This window comes from Phaseolus vulgaris, chromosome 2 (assembly GCF_000499845.2).
Source record: "Phaseolus vulgaris cultivar G19833 chromosome 2, P. vulgaris v2.0, whole genome shotgun sequence".
In the NCBI taxonomy this organism is placed as follows: Eukaryota; Viridiplantae; Streptophyta; class Magnoliopsida; order Fabales; family Fabaceae; genus Phaseolus; species Phaseolus vulgaris.
The window spans coordinates 35253672-35271357 of record NC_023758.2 but is presented as its reverse complement, the minus strand read 5'-3'; the positions used below and the strand labels follow the sequence as shown (position 1 = coordinate 35271357).

Below are 17686 nucleotides of genomic sequence, written 5' to 3'. Positions count from 1 at the left end.
ATTAACAACATTCTTTCTTTCTTATAAAAAAAACTAAAATAGTATATATAAACACAATGAATGTCTATACTTAAAAGGAAAACAAATGATTATATTATATTTATACATTAAGACATATATACTATACCTTATGATATACTTTTCTCACCACACACTTTACCACTTTCATATATTATATATTGCTCAAAATTCAAAGCATAAACATCAACACTAGTTCCTAAGTATATATATTATTTCCTTCTATTAACCTTTTCTTTCATTTAAATACTTTTCTACTTTAAGGCTAATATTTAACTTTTAGGTCACCATGATAACTCTTTCTCTATCTTGCTCATATGTTAAAAAGTGTTGTTACTCATTTGTCATAAATTTACAGGCATAAACCAATATGTCAAACTAAAAATCAAACCAAATTATTCAACCAATATGTCAAACTAAAAATCAAACCAAATTATTCAACGGTTGTGGAAAAAATATCCAAATTAATAAAAAATATTATTTTAATTAGTTCTCACTTTTTAGACAAGTTTTTAATTGATTGAATTCTAAAACCCCTACCAACACGAATAAGAGCACTAGGATAAATCTAACATGGTGTTTTACAAAGAAATTTTGGGTTCTTAAATTTCGAAAGGGTTCCAAAACCCACTCAAAATTCTTTGCAATTTTCTTCTTACGCTCAGTGCATCTTCTCTGCGCCATGACTACCCTCTTGCAAGCAAAATTGTTGTTGAAAGTAATATTCGTTTCTCTCTTTCTTAATCCTTCAATTCCATTTAGTTTAAGCATGTATTTGTGTGTTTGGTTCATGCCCATCTCATTACCAATTGTTCTCTTGTTGTTTGAGCCCTACGGACACATACTCGATTCAGAATTAGCTCTTTTTATCCCTTATGTCCTTGTAAAGTAGCGATTTTTATGCCACCCAATTTGGTGATGTGGGTAATGCGAAGGGGAAAATATAAGGACATTTGTTTATTTGTCGGACTCGTAAGGCTTGCCAGATATCATCCCTTTAGGATGCTTGTTTTAGTTATGGTGTAGCACTCTGTTTAGATGTAATTGTCAACGGTTATCTACCATTTCTAGCTCTATCTAGTTTATGCTCCAAAAAAGGTGTAGGCAGCTTAATGTTAGTTACTTGGTGGGGATATCCAGGGTTAAAGGTATGAGAAAAATTAAGTGCTGACTAAAACACCATTTCGGCCTCTGCAGATTTTAGGTTGTGGGTTAGTCCAAAAAGATGAAAAATCATCCTTTTTATTCATGAAAGATGGCTTGTACATTGTTTTTTTGTTGGTGGGCATGATATGTTTGTGATTATTTGTTAATTCTGGATCATTCTTGAGGCAAATAGACGAAGCGTGCTATTTAAATTGTTTGATCAATGCTTGTAGTTGTTTTCTGTTTGTTATGCATTGTACACAGTTTTACCAGTAATCTGCAGTGAATGATGCATTATAATGTGAACTAAATTGGAACAATGAGGAGTATCAAATCAAGTTTCAAAGATAACTTTACAAATGAAGTTTGCGTGCATCATGGAATTGAAGTTTGAACATGATCGTATGAATCTATGATTTCTACGAACATGGTCCGAATTGGGTCACGTGAATGTTGAGTCTGGCTTGCGTTTGCTTCACTATGTTCATTGTTTTTCTTGCATACCAGAATTAAAAGTGTTAGAAAATCAGTATTCCCTATTATTTTCCTCTTAACCGCTGTGATGGAAAAGAATAATTATGCAATTAGTACGTATTACGTGATGATACTTTCAGTAGCCGTAGCAAAGCAGTGTTATGATGTTAATAGTACTGAATATCCCTATATTGTTCCTTAGTCTCTTTTTTGGGGATGTTTTATCAAAATGGGAAAAATACATTAGTTTCTCGCATAAAAGGAGTACAGTGCTGGTTGCAAGACATCTGGGCGCTTCTCCTTACAAGTTAATTTTGGGATGTTCAGGGAAAGGTTTTAGGTGTAATTTTTTTTTTTTCAGGATTATGGTGTGGCATCATTGATGGTGCAAAATGTTATATGTTTCAGCATAGATTTATGCTCTTCTTCTTAGCCTCTCCCCGTGAACCTATGATGGTTCTTTAGTTGTTATGCCAAGGGAGTTGTGCGAAGTAAGTTCGTATTTTACATATTGGAGGAGAGTGGTTGTTTCAGGGTGATATGTGCTTTGTGCAGAATAACTGAATTCCCTATTCAAGAGGGGATCTACTCCAAAGAGAAAAAAAAATCTGTTTTCCAAAATAATTCTTTTCTGTGATTCTCGTTATGTTCCTCCAATGATATCACAATGAAGGTAGTAATCTAAAATTTGGATCACTATCCACTTGGCAATTTAAGATTATTTGCATAATAAAAGTGAGGCTAAAATTCTAATTTTGTATCCCCATTTCAAAATAGAGACATTTAGTCACCTAGTTTTTCAAAATTAGTGATTTTAAATATTTCTATTTTTAAATAAGAGGATCAGAATTGTGGATTAAAAACATAGGGGAAACAAAATTCTTCTTTGGCCTAAATAATTAAGAAAAGTGGGAGTCTACAGACGAAACATATTTTGCTTGAAAGTTCTGCATCCGATTTGGTTTCAGACTTTCAGCATGAGCTTTTTGGGCCTTCTGCTGCATTGTGGTGGGATTCCTGGCAAAGTTTGGGTCAAATGACAGGGGGTTAGACGAGTGTACTAGAGATTGTTTTCTGCTCTGATTATATTTTCTTTCTTCTACTTTTTAATCTTCCTCTTCCCCTGTAGTGGAGGTTTCCTCCTCAAGTACAATTTTACAGTTGTTATAATTATAGGAATAAGGAGTTGATTCTATATAGTCTAGAATATCTAGCTTACATATGTATCATTAGGAATGTTTTTATTTATTCCTGTTTCATATCTTTGTTATTAGAAGATATCAAATCCCCTCTATCTATTGTATTGGTTATTTTTTTTGAATTAAATAAACCATCCATTGGAAAAAAAACTTCCATTGGAGATGTCTTATAATTTAAAAAAACCTTAAAAATCTCAATTACTAATTTTATAGTTATTGAAAGGAATTTGTTGGTATGCCATCTTGTGTATATTTTTTTAAAATTTATAATATTGAAGATTGAATTTTAGTGAACTTAACTAACTAAAATGGTACAATAAGTGCAGGCTTTTAACTTTTTTCCATAACCAAGAAAAGAGTCAAATTCGCATATGGGAAATTGAAGTTAAGCTGATATTTGGTAAAAATAACAGACGGGTACTGAAATCTTGCACACCACACCAATCCCTAAGAAAATGTGCAAATGGCAACTTGACTTCATGCCATGACATTAGGGAATCCGCTCTCATTTCCAATCCACAACCTTGAGCTGCAAACATTTGAACTTTGTGCAAGTGGGAAAACAAACTAAATATTGTGTTTTGAAAGTGAAAAGGTTTGATTGAGAGACATGGGAGGGAGCAAGAAGAGGAAGAGAAATGAACAACAACAAGGAAGCAATGGAATTGTATATTCAGAAAGCCCACCGGACTTTGCTCTTTTGGCATCTCTCTACCCTTCCTTCCACGCATTCGTCCAATCCTCGCCTCCTCACATGCGCCCCACCATCGATTGGACCGACTTCAATGCCACACGTGAACTCACACGCGTCTTGCTCCATCATCGTCACAATTTGACTTGGTTTGCCTCTCTCTCTCTCTCACTGTCAACTCAATTATTGACATTGTTGCTGATGAATCTATTTGGTAGGTGGATTCCTGATGGGCAACTCTGCCCCACTGTGCCCAACCGCTGCAATTACATTCACTGGCTTCAACATCTTCTTTCATCGGACATCATTCCTGGCACCATTTCAAGGGATGCCAAGGTTAGGGGATTTGACATAGGAACTGGAACTAGTTGCATTTACCCTCTTCTTGGTGCTTCCCTCCATGGGTGGAGTTTTGTAGGATCAGGTATATCCTTTTTCAACAAAATTATATAAGTTAGATGTAGCTCTTTAATTGATTTTGGTGTTATTTTTCAATTTAAATTTAAATTTTACTTTGGCAATGAGCGCAATGAAGGATTGTTTAGATTTTCACATGAAATTTTAATTGTGATTAGAAAAGATCATCAAAAGCACACTAGGAACACCAGTTTGGTGTGACATGGTTAGCAGATAAAATCTGTCTGTTAGGCGCGGGCCAGAGATTCAATCTGTAGTTTATTTGTATGAAAATATATCTATTGGGAGAGGTCAATCTCTTGGATGAATTTTAGTACCTCGAAGGATTCCTTGACCTTCAGCTGTGGATACCCTGGGTATTGAAAGACATCGCCAAAGGCATGTAAGGAACACCAACATGGTGTGACATGCCCCTTAAGAATGTGGTCAGAGGTTTAATTCCCAAGTTTGTGTAAAACATTAGGATTAGGAGAGGTTAGTCTAATAAATGGATTTTAGTATCTGAAGGGATTAGTTCCAGCCTCTCGTCTTGGGATACCTTGTGTTCACAAAAATAAAATAATAAACTTTGTTCATGTTTTATTCATTGCTTTTGGCGGTCTTCTTTCTGTAACTATTATCAAAATTGATATTTAAATTTGCTTACAATGACTGTGTGCAGATGTGACTGATGTTGCAATTGAGTGGGCAGAGAAAAATGTTAGTAGCAATTCACATATTTCTCATCTGATTGAAATCAGAAAGGTTAAAGACAATGGAAATGCTCCCTGTGTGGAAGTTGAAGAGTCGGTGAACAGTGACCAGACAAATTCGTGCAAGAAAACTGACGTGGAGGTAGCTCCTTTGCCTCTTGATTTGCATGTCTGTGAGAATAAGAATTATCATGGACCTCCCATACTTGTTGGTGTGGTCAGGGATGATGAGAAGTTTGATTTCTGTATGTGCAATCCACCATTTTTTGAAAGCTTGAAGGAAGCTGGACTCAATCCCAAAACTTCTTGTGGTGGGACTTCTCATGAAATGGTTTGCCCTGGTGGTGAGAGGGCCTTCATTATTCGTATTATTGAAGATAGTACACAATTGAAGCAGCATTTTCGGTATTACTATTTGTTTATCAAAATAATTTCTGTTTTCTCATATTTGTGCAATTACACCCCTGTATGCTTGTAATAAATTTGGGCTTTCATTTTAATTGTTCATAGGTGGTTCACTTCAATGGTTGGTAAAAAATCAAATCTTAAGTATCTTGTATCAACACTTTGGGGGCTTGGTGTTTCCATAGTGAAGACAACTGAATTTGTTCAAGGCAGGACATTCCGGTGGGGGCTTGCTTGGTCTTTCTTGCCTCCTGTTCATAAGCCATCAATTTCTTTATCCAAGAAGATAAACACATCCTTCACGCTTGAGGTATAGTATACTAGTATCTACAATGAAGTTTGTAATAATTGCATTGTTTTATCTAGACACAAACTCACATATGTATGTACATGGATAATGCAATTTGGTGTGGTTAAAAACCAAAGCTATAGGAATCACCATTCAAAACGTGACTTGCTGTGTCAATTTTTGAACTGTGAATCATAATTTGTATTGAATAGTAAGATTTAGAAGGCAATGAAAAATTACTTAAAATATCATATAGATATGTAGTGTTCATTGTAAATTGTTTGATCTAGATAAAACAACTTAACTCTGAAGTCTCATTAAAAAATTATAAGTTTTTATGAGTTTGCGAATCCTTTACTTTAGAAGAGTGGAAATGAAGACAAATAAAGTTGTGCAATAATAAAATAGGATTAGTTCAAAAGTGTTCCTTCAATTTATTTTAGTTAACCAATTAAACTTTATATGAATTTAATTTTTTTCATTAGAATTGATGAAAGAGAAGTAAAAAATAACGTATCATTGAATCATGCCATTTGTATTGATAATATGATGTTGCGCAGATCCATTTATCTATTGTCAAATTGAGTCATTTAAGATTCATTATAGAATATGTATTGGTAGGTGTCAATTGTATCAAATTGTAAGATTTAATTCAGAAAGTGGTTTTAACAGCAATCTGTCTGTGTACTAGAAGGCTCGGGATTAATTTCATCAACTTAAGGGTGTGCCTATTGTAAGATAATATGTATGGTATCTAACTCAAAGAGGCTTCCTGCTAGATGGAAGGAAGTACATGTACAGCTAGTTAAGTTCAAACTTCAGAAGCCTGGTCAACTATTGGAACATGAAAACAATTTTTCGTGCGTATTATGGTTGGGCTTGGTGATGTGTGGCACCTTGTAATGGGAATACTTCCCCCAAATGAATGAATGTTATGGTTATCCTTCCATTCTTTTAAGCACACAAGAAATATCTTATTTGATGCGTAACTCTAGTTGGTTTGAGCATTCAGTTCTTGCTAGTGCATTTATCCTTTGCGTACAAGGTTGTCTGGTAGGAACCCAGTGTTTCCTGTAGGGGAAAAAGTTTGTTTTGATTTCCAGTATGAAAGAGATCTTTAATTATATTAAGTACATGTTAAATTGGCTTGAGATAGTGATTAATTGCACCTATAACATTTTCATGTGTCTCGTCACTTTTGGTATCCTCGGATGTGATGAAACAGATTTATTTTTCAGGGTCTTCAACGCCAACATAGTGCCATTAATGTGTTGGAAACTGTTAAGTCTCACTTTTCTTCACATGGCCTGTCCTGTTCATTGAATACCTCCTCTTTCACAGTGGATGTAAGATCAGTCATTCTTAAGACTTTGATTCTGATTTAATTTCCTTATGATGGCTATTAATCACGATCTCATTATGATAGGTTGCAATATCAAAAGATGACTGTGATTCAATCTCGAGGAATGATTTAACAATTGTCAATAATTCCACTGATTGCCAACCTAAAAGAGAGACATCTAATGAATCGAGTTTGAATATTTCTCTTGAGAAATTATGCTTTCGTATATCGGTATGCTTGCTATCTTTTTTTTACCTGGCTTTCAAAATTGACTTTGGTTGGCAGAATTGACGTTGATATTAAGTTATGTATCTTATCCTACAGGTTTTTCAGCAAATCCCTGGGACACTGTTGGTAAAAGGTTCATTACAAGACAAGAATAGCCCGTTATCAGGTTTTTCTCTAACCTGATTTTCCAATTTCAATTTTTCTAAATGTCTTTTCCATTATTTTAGTGTAGCACTTTGCCTAGAAACTAGAAATAGCTTTGGTGGAATAAGTTCTTTTTCTAGGCTTCAGAGATATCCTTTTTGGCTTAGTGAAATGATTAACATTATGTGCATCATAAAATAAATACAATCAGTCTGATAATTTGTCACCACATTACTGAAAATTTCTGTTTTTTACTGGTGAACATTGACTTCCCACATGCCACATGTTTGTACCTTAGACATTGGTTCCTACATTTCATATGTTGCTAATTGCTATGATGGTCAAGTGGCAGCACCTCTGCTATCTGGTGGATAACTGTCTAGTTTTGGGTTGTTCTTATGCAGGAGCATTCTCGGTGATTTTCCAACAATTAGAGGAAGCTTTGCGGAGTAAATTTTGTACTAAATCACTGTAGGGTTTTTATTATTTGATTTATTTTGGCAAAGTGAATATATATGATATGGGATGTTGAGATTATACAAAGCAATTACTGATGGTTTTGTTTAGTTAACCAAATCAACAGTTGAAGTTGAAATTTGTTCCTCGTGGGATCCGAATTTAAAATTGCCAAGGTTTTTCCCATATATATTACTTTATAATTAACAGATTTTACTTGACTACTTTGTCACAATCTTTAATCTATCTAAATGGAATTCATAATATTGTGATAAGGGAATCAAAAGACTAGTTTAATGACCATCATAACCAATGCTTTTGTAGAATTGTCATATGGATTATCCGACAGCACAGTAACACTTCTCTTTAACTTGATTTGTGATAGATTTTAGTTTCCTCAATGTTTTAAAACTGATTTTTTTTTTCTATTTTTAAAGTAGCTTTGATCCTTCTTTAGATTTTCTTTTATAAGTTCTTAAATTTTTTATGCAACTCTTTGAAGGCTGATGATAGATTCGAAATGTGAATAATTTAAAACTTTAGAACTTGACAGTTCAAAAAATTTGAAGGTTTTGTAAGGGTAGAGTAAGATTTATTTTCTTCTCAGCTGAGACAGAGTAGTTAGGAACAAAACTTTAGAATATTGGAGGATCTTCCTGGAAAAGAAAAAGAGCTGAGTATGATTTGAAGAGGAAAAAACTTGAGATTTTCAAAGAACGTTGGATGATAAGTTAATATTTTTGGTAGCATTTATATGCATCAAGATTTAAAATAATTTAGACTTATGAAAATTTCAAAATTAATCTAAATTACAGCATGAATTTATTGAAAGAAAATTCAAAATAAGAGTTAAAAAATTTAAACTAAAGGAGTCAAAGAATAACTAAAAATAAGTAATTATGATAATTTTTTTATTAGGTTTTTCCCATTAAACGGTAGGATGTGTCTTTTGTCCTTAATTCTACTTTGAACATGAGGTTAAAAATGGAGCAATCTAAAGTTTTTTATTACACGAGTAATTTTTTTTTATGTAATTGGGTTAAGTTTGTTTCTCGTATATAACTTTAATTTTATTATTTTATACTAAATTCTTACTCGTATACAATTTTAATTAATTAACATAATTAAATAAAAATTAATTAACATAATTAAATAAAGTTAAGCAATGAGATATAGAGTTCTAATTTAAAATAATTCACCACAATTTAATCTAATTTCATAAATTTTGATCTTTTCCCATACTAATAATAAAAAATTAAAATTAGCCCATTTTAGCCTAAACATGAAGCACGGATTCATACCGTTGCGTATGCTTTGAAATATTTAGGTACTTATTTTTACACTTATTTAGTGTTATTATAATACACACATTACTTAAACCGATACAAATAAAATAAAATAAAATAAAGTAAATACTTAAAACTAACTCATAAAAGATTAATAGTTGAAATTGTTAAAAAATATTATGAAATTTAAAATTATAAATAAAACTGGTTTAGTTGAGACCAGCCAAATTAGCCGTATTTATAAAAGAGTCTTTTTCCTTATAAAAATCAAAGGCAGTGTTTGGTTTCAGATGATGGAGATGAGTATGTTGGCTCCTTCTTTCCCTGGCTTCGCAAAACCCTCTGCAAGTCTAAAACTTTCTCTTCTTACTCTCAGGGCATCTTCTCTGCGCCATGACTACCCTCTTGCGAGCAAAGTTGTTGTGAAAAGTATTTTTCGTTCTCACCCTCTTACCTTTCAATTCCATTTAGTTGAAACTTGTATGTGTGTGTTTCATTCATGCCCATCTCATTTTCAATTGTTCTTGTGTTGTTTGAGCCCTATGGTTACATACTCGATTTAGAATTAGCTCCTTTTATCCCTTTTTCCTTGCAAAGCAGCAATTTTTATGCCTCCCAATTTGGTGATGTGGGTATTGCGAAGGAGAAAATATAAGGACATTTGTTTATTTGTTGGAGTTGCAAGCCTTGTCAGATATCATCCCTTTAGGATGCTTTTTTACTTATGGTGTAGCACTCTGTTTAAATGTCATCGATCAACTGTTATCTACCACTGCCAACACTAGGTAATTTATGCTTCAAAAAGGTTTAGGCAGCTTAATATTAGTTCCTTGGTGGGGATATCTAAGGTTAAGGGTATGGAAAAATTGAGTGCTGAGTAAAATACCATCAATGCTGGAAATTTTATTTTCTAGAAAAATTTATTTGAACATCTTTGGAAAGACAAATGATGGTAAAGTGACCCATAAGAGTGATACCAGGGAGCCCAATAGATTGAAAGACTGCATGAGATATTAAAGGGGACACATCAGGATTTTGTTGCCACTGCCTTATTATATTTCTTTATATTTTATTCCATATTAACGCATTGTGCAGATAGCCAATGATTGGATCAATGTATTGCTTTATATTGTAAAGTTTATGAAGGAAAAAAGGGAATGATGAATTGTTAGCTATAGTTAGTGTAGATGTGTACCTTGTCAACTCTATCTAGGTCTTATAGGTTTTTAACCCCTCAAGAGATGAGTTTTCTTTTAAGAATATTTTTTGCCTCTTGTTTGTTTTATTTGTGATTGTTTCTCTATTTAGGAGGATTCTTGATCTTTCGTCCTTGTTATAGTGACAATAAAAATGTTCTTGTACACTGATAACAGAATCACTTTTGTCATTGTATCTACTTGATAAATAGAAGTACAAAGGTGTCTGTCATCTGGTTGACAACATTTGACATAGCCTTTAGCTAGTGTGAGAAGCATTTAGCTTCAAAGCACTAAGCATCTATCCAAATTTATGCAAAATTAAACTTGTCTTTTAAAGTAACTGATTGACCTAATGTACATAGCCAAACTACTGAAAGCATCTTGCGTCCAATCTCCAGGAGGATAATTTGTGCAGCTGCACTGCTATAACTTTTTCCTCTTTATAATATCTATCCGTATTACTGTTACATTCCCTGTGTGCCCTTCTCTTATTTTTTTCTCTTCTGTTGTCTCCATGCCATGGTGGCAAATTTATATTAATTTCAGATATTCCATCTTATAATTTACTTTTTTATATCAATTTCTACTTGTTTTTATCTGGAAGCAGATTTACCATATTCTACTGGTGAGACTACTTTGCGAAAGGAATTTTCTAATTTTGGCAAGATAGCTGAAGGTAAATGCACAAGTTTTCTCATTATTCATAATGGTATGGGCCTTGGGTGGTTTACATCTTGACTTAGTACTCTAACTCACACCTCTTGGTCATGCATTTTATGTGTGATGCAGTTAAAATGGTTAAAGATATGAACACAAAAAGATCTAAGGGTATTGCTTTCATTCAATATACATGCCAAGATGATGCCATGCTTGCACTAGAAACCATGGATCAGAAGGTTCAAATTTTCATAATATGCCTCATCCTTCTACTGCCACCATCCATGAGATTGGCAATTGAGTGCTCCCTTTTGATTTGTTTCTTGTCCATTGTCTACAGGATTTTTATGGTCGAACAATCTATGTGGAAATTGCTAGACTGGGTTGGGATTATTTTGGTGCAACCCCAAAGGCCTCAGGACCCCCAACCCCAAAGAAGTGGGATTCGCCAGAGCAAGAAGAAGTGGTAGATTGTTGGTACTGATCAAAATTCATAATTGAGTAAAGCTGTAGAAGAGAAAATGGTGAAACAACAAATATCAAGTTATATATATAAATATATGGCTATACAAGTTAGGGCTGGATGAAACATTATGTTTTAGTAATTATATTGATGCAATACTGTAGTTGATGTAATCTTTCATGGCATTCTTGATTTTGGCACAATAAAATGTAGTCCTTCCTGAAATCAACTTTGATCTATGTGTAGGGCTCCAACAGTTATAAATTTACTAGAAAGATTAAGGTTGTTTTCATTCATGAGTTTGAGGTACTGTTCTACATTTGATGTATCCTTAGTCCAGAACCTTAAACTAGATTTGCTTCTTAAATATATAAAAATATCATGTGTGATGGACTTAAATATAGGTAAAATTTAATAAATTCAATCTTAATTAGTGCTATTATTTTAAATATTTACTTATATATTATAATGAGGATAATTTAAAAATATTTTTTATAAAATCAAGAATGTTAAATAAGTTTAACTTGGCTCATAAATATGTTATTTAAGGAAATATTTATATTTCTACTCATTTGCACAAACTTTTACAAGTTGAATAAAAATAAGGGTGTTTTTGTAGTTAAAGATGATTGAGAACACAAATAAGAGCTTTCCTAAGATGTGGATGAGTACTCTCCTTAAAGATTTATCTACAGTATGTCGTGCAAATTTTGTAGGATACAACAAGAACTTTTCGGATGGTATCGAAGATCATAGAATTAGCAATCACTCAGAAGAGAGAGAGTCCAAAATAGGAGAATGTGTGAAAATGTGATTTAGAGGAGAGGAGTCACCTATTTATAAGGAGAGGAGACTTGACCTACATGGTCATATGCTCCCATGATCTTGTTAGGTTATGAAAGAAATGGTGAATGTTTTGAAAAAAAGAGAGACATGTTATGGTGAAAGGGGCATCAATATAGAACTTGGAAACAAGGCTCCAACGTTCACAAGGTCAAAAAAATAAGGAAATATGGACAAACTAACATTTATATTAACCAAACATAAAAATAAAATAAATAAATCAACCAAGTGGTAAAAAGAACCAAAACCTCCTTAATGCATGCACAAGGGAGAAATCGACAGAATTTGAATTGAACAATGCACAAGAAAGCCCAAATGAAACCCATAATTTCATGCACTTGAAGTCCACCTCCTTTGCTATCCACTTTGAAGGTACATGGATAATTATTGTATATAAAGTCTTTGAGAGTGTGTAATCTAGGCAATGGGAGATTATATGCCTTTCATAATACTCACCATTCACAACAATTCCCCACATACTACAAAAGACAAAAAGAAGAAGAAGAAAATTATGGGTTTCAGATAAGATGTAATGTATCATAGCTAGTATAACAAGTCATATGAATCAATCCTATATTTAGAAACTTAACGCACAGTGTAGCTGGTATAGCAAACTATATGAACTAAAAACACTTAATATGTGTTACCGTTAATCAATCACAATATACCCACAATTCTTGTGTTTTATCGTTGTGTTGTGCTTACTAGATCATGTACATGCTTGATATTCATGTGTGTTCTAGAGATTTTGCCAAGATCTCATACAAGTGGCCCCACTCGACACTCATATATAGGTGATTTCATCAAATGTATGTTGCATACCCATAAGTGATATGAAAATCATTAAAGAATTTGTTTGAACTTAAAATTTCTTATATCACATAGAATTTAATTACAAAATTTATCCTCTCAATGATGCATTATCTAGAACTTTACCACACCATAGGAATGAACAAAGTTGATTTTAAATCAATTTTAATGTTAGCATAACTAACAAGTGACTTGTTTTTACCCATATGAACCTTATTCATGGGAACTCCAATCACAAAGGTTAAGTTTCTATTAGTTGTTTGTTTGAATTGGCTTTAGTCTCATTCTTCTTTATGGTTTTGTCCTTAGTGGTTTTGTCAAAGAATCTATTAGATTTTGTTTTGAATTAGCATAATCAATGGAAATTGTTCTACTCTTTAGCACATACTTTATCAAATTATGTCTCAATTGTATATGTTAATTATTTCCATGGCAAGTTTTGTTTTTAGTTATAGTTGTTGTCTATTGGTAATGTCAATGCATTAATACAAATGGTGTTGGTTTCATTCCCAAGTATAACATAACTAATTAATGTATAAGCAATTGTATAAGTGTTAACAATGTCTAGTATATAAAAACTCCCTACTCAATTTACCTATTGTATAAGCAGTGTCTAATATATAAAAGCTCATTAAATGCAATAAGCTCCCAATTATTTATGCATACTAGGTCAAGAAATAGATTCTCCTCTATTTTTATTTAATTTAAAGTTAATATCATAAAGGGTGTTTACTAGTTTAAAGTCAAATAGCCAAACTTCTTAAGAAGTTTGTCACTATATTGTTCTTGGTTATTAATATACTATCTCACTTCCTTGTGACTCTAACTCCTAAAATTAAATTTACTTTACCCATGTCTTTCATTTCAAACTTAGATCCAAAAATAATTTTGTTCTATAAACTATATCATTGCATGTACCAAAAATTAGCATGGCAGCAACAAATAAGCATATATTGACATTGATAAGTGTCATATTTCAGTAATATTTTATATTAAAAGGTAGACACTTATGGATTTTTATTGATAAAATAGCTATAATTCAACCCCTAATTTAGGAATTTAAGCCTTTTTACATATTTTGTAATTATAATATGAATAAGAACGATTCATTCCCAAATTTTTATTAATTTCAGGATTCTAGGGAAAAATGAAGATGAAAGGGCTAAAGGATAATATACAAGATGAAAAGGGGAATTTGGAACATTGGAAACTCACCCAAGCCATATCACTCTAGAGGAACTTGTCAAAGACTCGCCCAAGGCTCGTTCAGGCAAGTTCACTCAAGTCAAGTTGGACTTTTTCTTGTCAAACTCGCCTAAACAAGTAATAACTCACTTAACCCAAGCCCAACTAGGTTAAATATGAGGCGTGATGCATAACCCTAAACATCATTGGAAAAATGAAAAGAGATAGAAAATCATAGAGGAGGTAGCTGTAAAGGAGAAACATCCTGGATCTTCTTTTCTTGCTTTCTATGTTTGTACTGGCCAACATGAGTGACTAATTCTTCCCTAGTAATCTGTTCAAACTCTTATGTATTGAGGTGATATTTATATATAATATTTTAGTTCTTGATTGATGATTGATATTATTATTTTATTCTCAAAGATTGAATTATTCATGATTTTGATCCTTATATTTGATTGAAAAATATTTCTAAGAATCTGACCTAAATGATAATACTTAACATATTTGAATGCTAGGAATAAATTTGAAATGTTAATGGCTTTATAACATCTGTTTGTAATGATAAGAAGCTTTATAAATATGTGAGAAATCAATATTTAGGAGACTCTCTTAATAATTTTGTATATGAGAAATCGATATGAATGATTTTTATATGTGCATCAATATCAATCAAGGTTTAATATTATAATCTTTTGTAAAAATAAAGACGAATGAGAAAGATGAATTTCAATCCCAATTTTTCCAATTGAATCACACAAATATTTTACTTTGCTTTATTTACATTCTTGCAAATTCATCATACACAACAAACTTCCTAACAAACTTTTACATATTTTTTACTATTTAGTGTATATTATACTTGAGAATTTAACTATTCCTTGTGGGTTCGATATCTTTCCTTAGAGACAAATTTATTACTTCTGACACGATACACTTGCCATAAAATAGTCCTCATACACATTCTCCCTTTTTTAGATTTAGTGTATATACATTTATCAATATCGTTAGTAGAATAACCACCATAAAGTAAAACATTGTCTAATTTTTCATACCATTATTTTGGTGTCTTTTTCAGCCCACATAGCAATTTTAAAAGTTGCATGTTCTCTTGACTAAGAACTACTCACCCTTCAGGTTGAGTCATATAAATTTCTTCCTCTAGTTCACCATTCAAAAAATTTGTCTTAACATCCATTTGGTGAATAACTACTTATAGATAAATGCTAGAACTAACAACACTTAAATAGATAAAATCCTAGTAATTAGGAAAAATGTATCAAAGTAGTCTATGTTGAGTTTTTGAGTAAAACTTTTCAGTACTAATCTCGCCTTATACTTTTTTATGAATTCATCTGAATGGTACTTTTTTTTAAAGATTCACCTACAACCAATGAATTTTGCTCCTTTAGGAAAATATTTACCACCTCTATCTCATTTAATCTTTTTAATTTTTCTATTTAATTGATTCTTTAAGTTAAAAACATATCAAACGCTTCATTTTTATATTTGATTAAGTACACTCTGGTGTATGCAAAATAATTATCTATAAAGGTTACAAAATAATTTTAACCACCTCTAGACATAGTTTGTTTTAAGTTGGCAAGATCAATATAAATTAAACCTAGAAGCTCAATTTAATGTTTTATAAAATGACATGTTTTTTTTTCGTTATTTTAGATTCTACACATATAATACATTTCCTACTTTGTTTGTCATACATGTTAATTAATTTTTAATAACATGCGAAGAATTTACATGTACTTATCTAGCATGCCACACATAATAAGAATCAAGAATATAAACAGAACACCAAAATGTAGATTCATTAGCAACTTCAGTAATGTTATGTACAAAAAGACCTTGATCCAATATTCATTCCCCACAAACATATTATTCTTTGTCATAACAATCTTTTCAGACTCAAATGACACTTTAACCCTGACCTTTTCCAAGAAAGCTACAAAGATTAAATTAACTCTAATAGATGACACAAGTATCACATCGTTTAAAGCTAGAGTATTTTCATAAGTGAGCTTTAGAAGAACTTTTCTTTTTCCTAAAACTAAACTTTTCCTGGAATCACCAAGCTATACTTGTTCTTTTTCATACCCACACTAGTATAGGAGGTAAACACATTTTTGTTTGCACATGTGTCTAGTAGCCCTTTAGTCTACCACTCATTTGCTCACATTGGTGACAATGTTCACTCGCTAAATAACTACAACAATTATATCTTGACCTTTGACTATATTTACCTTGGGAGGATTGTCATTCTTGAATCTATATTTGCAATAAGGTGCATGATGACTTAACCTTCCATGGAAAAAATAAGTTTCCTTCTTATTGAAGGTAAGGTTAGATCCATTGGGACAAAAAATTTAATTTATTTTCTTGTGATCAAGTTTTTTTTACCTTTTTGAGTTAGTTTGTCCTATACCGTATTTTTCTTATTAGATAATGCCTTAGTCCTTACATCAACACATTCCTTTCTTTTGGTATCTTCGATGATGATATGAGTAACGAGATTTGACAATGACATTTGTTTGTGTTTATGCTTCAATTGTTGTTTATAGTTGGATTACATTTTTTTATAAGTAATTCTAAAATGAATTCATAAAGCAAAGTTATGTTATATAATTTAATATCTTCAAGTAGCTTATGGTATTTCGTTTATCTATATCGTGATGTTCTTATCTTCAATCATCTCCCAACAATTGTAGTTTTCGATAGCAAATATTTGTCTAACATCATCTTTAGTAGTGTATTTGAGGATAAAAGAATCTCAAATATCTTTGGTTGTCTTGTAGGAGCAATACACATTGAACAAATTGTTAGATAATGTGCTAAGCGAAGTGTGGCGAAATACCTTATTTGCACATGTCCACTCTTCGATGTGTTTTATACATGTACTGGTGTCTTGTTTAAAAGTCGTAAGATCTTTGAAACGTTCGAGAGTGGTTTCACAAAGATGGTCCATGTCCCGAAATCATTGTTTAACTTTTTCGATGTAAAGTTGGTGTCAATACCCATGTCGACAACCATAAGTTCTTAAGATTGTAGTAAAAGATGATTACGAAATCGAACAATATTATTATTTTAGGCATGGATGAGCATTTCCCTTAAGGAGTTATCTGTGGTATGTCACCATATTACAACCATTTAATCTCCTTCAAATACCAACATACAACAATAACATAGATCTAAATCAAGGATTCCAACAAATAGAATATCGACTAATGCCTTCTAGAAGACTCGTATTAAGTATGTCTTACTAAAGACTAACATTTGATCAAATACACAAGATTTAAATTTACAAGTGAACTTGAGGATGGATAAGGGTAAGTTCATTATAACTTAAGTTGTGTATCTATGTATGTCATGGTGCAAGAATTGTCAGAGTAAGTTCAATACAACTTAAGTCGTGCATCCAAATATGTCACAGTGTGCAAGAATTTTCAGGGTAAGTTCAATGAAACTCAAGTTGTGCATCCACTTATCTAACAATGTGCAATCTTAGTCTATGTAACTTAGATCATCAATGAAGCAAAAGGTTATCTGTTACAACACAAGTGTTAATACTTAATACACAAATTAAATAATAGTTCACATATTATCTCAGGCATGTGACAACAAATTCATACACATTCCATCAATCTCAGTAAGTATCACTATACAATATAACTTATTTAAACAAAAATTAATTAAATTTACTACTTAACATTCATTTCTCATTTTAAAA

General features: G+C 32.0%; 2 protein-coding genes across 2 annotated transcripts; both read left to right on the top strand.

Moving 5' to 3' along the window:
* The first annotated feature begins 524 nt into the window (after positions 1-524).
* LOC137811696 (uncharacterized) lies at positions 525-7616 on the top strand. The gene is made up of 9 exons (XM_068613524.1): positions 525-736; positions 3164-3677; positions 3747-3952; positions 4607-5042; positions 5148-5352; positions 6570-6677; positions 6758-6904; positions 6998-7067; positions 7450-7616. Exons 2-9 carry the CDS (start codon positions 3448-3450, stop codon positions 7518-7520), a joined length of 1473 nt encoding a protein of 490 aa, XP_068469625.1. The 5' UTR covers positions 525-736; positions 3164-3447; the 3' UTR covers positions 7521-7616.
* A 1425-nt stretch (positions 7617-9041) lies between these two features.
* Positions 9042-11402, top strand: LOC137811695 (glycine-rich RNA-binding protein 4, mitochondrial). The gene is made up of 4 exons (XM_068613523.1): positions 9042-9216; positions 10594-10662; positions 10776-10882; positions 10984-11402. The coding sequence occupies exons 1-4, from the start codon at positions 9078-9080 to the stop codon at positions 11125-11127; spliced, it is 459 nt and encodes a 152-aa protein (XP_068469624.1). The 5' UTR covers positions 9042-9077; the 3' UTR covers positions 11128-11402.
* The last annotated feature ends 6284 nt before the right edge of the window (positions 11403-17686 follow it).

Excerpts from the sequence above, each read along its gene's own strand:
- LOC137811696 (XM_068613524.1), top strand. The coding sequence starts at position 3,448 with ATGGGAGGGAGCAAGAAGAGGAAGAGAAATGAACAACAACAAGGAAGC. Across the intron at positions 3,953-4,606 it reads GTGGAGTTTTGTAGGATCAG|ATGTGACTGATGTTGCAATT; the intron begins GTATATCCTTTT and ends GACTGTGTGCAG. Across the intron at positions 6,678-6,757 it reads CCTCCTCTTTCACAGTGGAT|GTTGCAATATCAAAAGATGA; the intron begins GTAAGATCAGTC and ends TCATTATGATAG.
- LOC137811695 (XM_068613523.1), top strand. The coding sequence starts at position 9,078 with ATGATGGAGATGAGTATGTTGGCTCCTTCTTTCCCTGGCTTCGCAAAA. Across the intron at positions 10,663-10,775 it reads TTTTGGCAAGATAGCTGAAG|TTAAAATGGTTAAAGATATG; the intron begins GTAAATGCACAA and ends TGTGTGATGCAG. Across the intron at positions 10,883-10,983 it reads TAGAAACCATGGATCAGAAG|GATTTTTATGGTCGAACAAT; the intron begins GTTCAAATTTTC and ends CATTGTCTACAG.